We start from the raw sequence: 1771 nt of genomic DNA, 5'->3' as shown, positions 1-1771 counted from the left end.
TGATGACAGCCTAGGACTGCTGTGAAACGCCGATCTCGGTGGGGAAGCCAACCTTGGAGAGCTGAGCGTGCCGCCCGCCCTGCACGGGGTCTGGAGTTGGCTAGGGCTCCCCGCGAGCCGGTGGTTCAAAGCTTCCGCACCCCCAAACAGGTATCTCTCGGGACAACTGGCACAAGCGCCGCAAGACCGGGGGCAAGAGGAAGCCCTACCACAAGAAGCGGAAATATGAGCTGGGACGCCCTGCCGCCAACACTAAGGTTTGTGCGGGGCTTCGCTGCCCGGGCGGTCGTCTCCGCGGTCGGGCCTGCACGTGGCTGTTGCCTCGCGGGTTGGGCTCCGTGACGTTTGGGCTGAGCGGCCCCGTCGTGCTCCCTGTTGGGTAAAAGCTAAAGAGGTTGCAGGGAGACGGGCTGTGTGTGCGGATTATAGGGCTCCGCGCATGCTGGCTAGAAACCCGGTGTTTGTCGCGTGGACACTAGCTTTGTTTTCTTCTTGGAGGTGACCGAGTGATGAAAACAGGATCCTCAGGCCTGGCGTGGCCGTCTTGGCCGCTGTGTGCCACTGGCCGATGCTGGGACTCGTCATAGTTACACTGACCGTTCCTCCGCGCGGCCAGGCCCGCTTTCCCCTCCGTCCTGCTGCCCTTCCTGACCCAGTGCCCGTCTCTCCCCGTGTTTCCCAGATTGGACCCCGCCGCATACACACCGTCCGCGTGCGCGGCGGCAACAAGAAGTACCGGGCCCTGAGGCTGGACGTGGGCAACTTCTCCTGGGGCTCCGAGTGTGAGTGAGGCCGGCGGGCGTGGGTGGGGACTCGCGCCAGCCTTCCTTCCGAGACGTGGTTCTAAGAGCTCCAGTGAGTGCCTTTAGCAGCAGGTCCAGGGCCTCCACCCAGGGACTGGAGTTTCTCCTGCAAAGATCCTAAGGCGGTGGTAACGAGAGCTTTCTCGCCAGCCTGTGGGCTCGGAGGGGCTGAATCTAGAGACTGTGATGGGCTGTGGAAGGGGAGCTGGTGCCCTGTGGCTGGGTAAAGGCCGAGTTCCCTTGCTTCTCCTCGGTCCCTGTTAAGGTGGGGGTGGGGGGGCCAGGCCGGTTGGCCTTTGGTTGGCTCTGCTTGATTCTCAATTTCTCCTGCGAGCAGGTTGTACGCGCAAAACGAGGATTATTGATGTTGTCTACAACGCATCCAACAACGAGCTGGTCCGCACCAAGACCCTAGTGAAGAACTGCATCGTGCTGGTTGACAGCACACCGTACCGGCAGTGGTACGAGTCCCACTACGCACTGCCCCTGGGCCGCAAGAAGGGGGCCAAGCTGACCCCTGAAGAGGAAGAGATTTTGAACAAAAAACGATCAAAGAAAATTCAGAAGAAATACGATGAAAGGAAAAAGAACAAAATCAGCAGACTTCTCGAGGGGGAGCTCCAACAGGAGAGCTGCTTGCATGCATCGCTTCAAGACCAGGCCAGTGCGGCTGAGCAGATGGCTATGTGCTTGAGGGCAAGGAGCTGGAGTTCTATCTGAGGAAAATCAAGGCCCGGAAAGGCAAATAAGTCCTCTTCCCTCCTATCTTAGCCCGTGTAATAAAGGTGTTTATCCTAGGTTCTGTGTCCACATCTGAATATTTGATCAGCATGCTATTAGAGAACTCTAAATCCCTCTCCCTGGAGGGCTGTACTTCAATATAGTAGGGGGGCTCTGGGCAACGTGGATCAGTGGTTAGAGCCTCAACCTGCACACTGATTACTTGTCAAGGGCACCTACCTGGGTCG

The 1771-nt window shown here is 58.4% G+C and overlaps 1 protein-coding gene across 1 annotated transcript in view; it reads left to right on the top strand.

Moving 5' to 3' along the window:
* The window catches only part of RPS8 (ribosomal protein S8), a 13890-nt gene that overhangs the window by 352 nt on the left and 11767 nt on the right, over positions 1 to 1771 (top strand). The window contains 3 exon segments of the mRNA XM_015567507.1: positions 151 to 257; positions 683 to 782; positions 1141 to 1499. Of these exon segments, the coding sequence (XP_015422993.1) occupies positions 151 to 257; positions 683 to 782; positions 1141 to 1499 (566 nt within the window).

Source organism: Myotis davidii, unplaced genomic scaffold (genome assembly GCF_000327345.1).
Source record: "Myotis davidii unplaced genomic scaffold, ASM32734v1 scaffold924, whole genome shotgun sequence".
NCBI classification, from domain to species: domain Eukaryota; kingdom Metazoa; phylum Chordata; class Mammalia; order Chiroptera; family Vespertilionidae; genus Myotis; species Myotis davidii.
The sequence above is the reverse complement of the archived record's forward strand: the minus strand, read 5'-3'. Positions and strand labels throughout refer to the sequence as shown.